This window comes from Cyprinodon variegatus, unplaced genomic scaffold (assembly GCF_000732505.1).
Source record: "Cyprinodon variegatus isolate N-32 unplaced genomic scaffold, C_variegatus-1.0 Scaffold645, whole genome shotgun sequence".
NCBI classification, from domain to species: domain Eukaryota; kingdom Metazoa; phylum Chordata; class Actinopteri; order Cyprinodontiformes; family Cyprinodontidae; genus Cyprinodon; species Cyprinodon variegatus.
This window is the reverse complement of record NW_015151098.1, coordinates 303414-305299: the sequence shown is the minus strand read 5'-3', so window position 1 is coordinate 305299 and position 1886 is coordinate 303414. Positions and strand designations below refer to the sequence as shown.

General features: G+C 38.2%; 1 protein-coding gene across 1 annotated transcript in view; it reads right to left on the bottom strand.

Moving 5' to 3' along the window:
* Positions 1-173: 173 nt before the first annotated feature.
* The window catches only part of LOC107096721 (poly [ADP-ribose] polymerase 6-like), a 25580-nt gene continuing 23867 nt past the window's right edge, over positions 174-1886 (bottom strand). Inside the window, exons 13-19 of the mRNA XM_015393500.1 lie at positions 1171-1283; positions 1023-1095; positions 865-934; positions 694-773; positions 551-614; positions 397-481; positions 174-308 (exon numbers count right to left, since the gene is read on the bottom strand). Coding sequence (XP_015248986.1) covers positions 212-308; positions 397-481; positions 551-614; positions 694-773; positions 865-934; positions 1023-1095; positions 1171-1283 — 582 coding nt within the window. The 3' untranslated portion in view covers positions 174-211. The remainder of the gene's footprint in view (positions 309-396; positions 482-550; positions 615-693; positions 774-864; positions 935-1022; positions 1096-1170; positions 1284-1886) is intronic.

Here is a 1886-nt window from a genome sequence, read left to right as displayed (position 1 = left end):
GAATAATGAGCAAACAAGTGGACATTTAAGTTAAAGAAAATTAGCTTTAATATAAAACAACACAAATAGGATCAGGCAATCATTGTAATGAAATACAGTAAAAAAAATATAACTGATGATCAGCAATAGTTGTTAATTACAGCATAGAAATATGAAAGCTAAACTGGTTTCCAGTTCATTGATACACTTGCAGGAAAGTGCACTGGTTTTCTCAGCAGGGCTCGGATCCAGTCGCCTGTAAAATTTCCCTCTGGATTTGTGCGTCTTGCGAGTTGATGTGCACATCTCCCACCCGACCGTTTTCATACCTGCTCCAGGCAAACCGCGGTGAGATATCAAAAAGCTGTTTGCAACACATTTTATACTGAAATACACACTGTCGGGCGTTTTACTCACACAAACAGGAAACGTGTGCACACATGGTCCGACACCGGACAAACCCAAACGTTCCCGTGCTTCTGAAGGGCCTTTGAAGTTACGACTAAGACAAAATGAAAACTCTGTTAGACAAGATGTGACGCTGAAGAGCTGCAGCTGTCTAACTGCTCACCTTCACAGAGTGCAATGCAGCTCAGGTTGGCGCTTTGCAGAAACCTTGGTTGCCCTGCTTCTTCCTGAAACAAAGATACAGGAAAAGAAATAAGAAACAGGAAATGCTTTATTGAACCAAATACTGATTGCGATTAACCTAACCTGTTTTATTATATTAATTCGGTTGTATTTTGCAATTAGTTCATCTCTGGTCGGTATCTGGTGTTGACCTTTACCCATGTCTGAGATAACACAGAGATAACAGAACATTGTCTTATAATCTATAGCCACAAAGATTAAGAAAAAAAAAAGCTCTGAAGTGTGAACTCTCACCAGAATATCCGAAAGATATGTTTGAAATGGGACTCAGATATATTCCTTTCCCATAAGCGGCTCCATGAAGCTTTAAAAGAGCAAAACAAGTTATCTCAACCTGAGGTTTGGCTGCTCTAGATGGGCTTTAAATGAACTTAAACCGCTTTAAAATTTACCTGTAATTTTGTATATGATGCATTGATGAGGCCTCTTCTTAAAATAGAGTGCCAGTTTTCAATGTGAGAACCGCTGAAACAAAGAGCAACGTTTTAAAACTGTGGCGTTGTCGATTTGTTTTGGGAATGTAGCTTAGATTTTACTCACTGGAAGGCAAAAGTGCTGCCGTAAAGTTTTCTGGCCGTTTGAAAGCGGATCTCTTTAGATGGAGGTGCGCTGACCAGCAGGAACTGATGGGGGGTGCACATAAACTTCAGTCGCTGGAGTAAGAATTATAGGAGAGAAAAAGTTGAATCAAACATTTTAAGAATTGCAGGCTACAGTCATGGAAAGCAATATGCAAAGACATTGGGGCTGCAGATCCCCATGTTTGAGATTAAGGATGAATAAATGTTCAATTTCACACATTTTATTTTTTGAAAAATTATCCAAGGCTTTGTACACTGCAAAAAAATGTAATCTAAATACTTTTACTTTTATTTAGATATTAAATTCTTAAAATACGTGCATTTTTCCTTGAATTGAGGAGGTATGTAAGACAATGGAACAAGAAAATTTACATTTAAAATAAGAAAAAAACAATTGCTTTGTCTTATTACAAGTGTATATTATCTAATTATCTTATTCTAAGAGTAAAAATACTCATTCAATTAGTAAATCATCTTATGTACCTGCTCAGATTAAGGCTTAATACACTCACCGGCCACTTTATTAGGTACCCCATGCTAGTAACGGGTTAGGCCCCCTTTTGCCTTCAGAACTGCCTCCATTCTTGGTGGCATAGATTCAACAAGGTGCTGGAAGCATTCCTCAGGGAGTTTGGTCCATATTGACATGATGGCATCACACAGTTGCCGCAGATT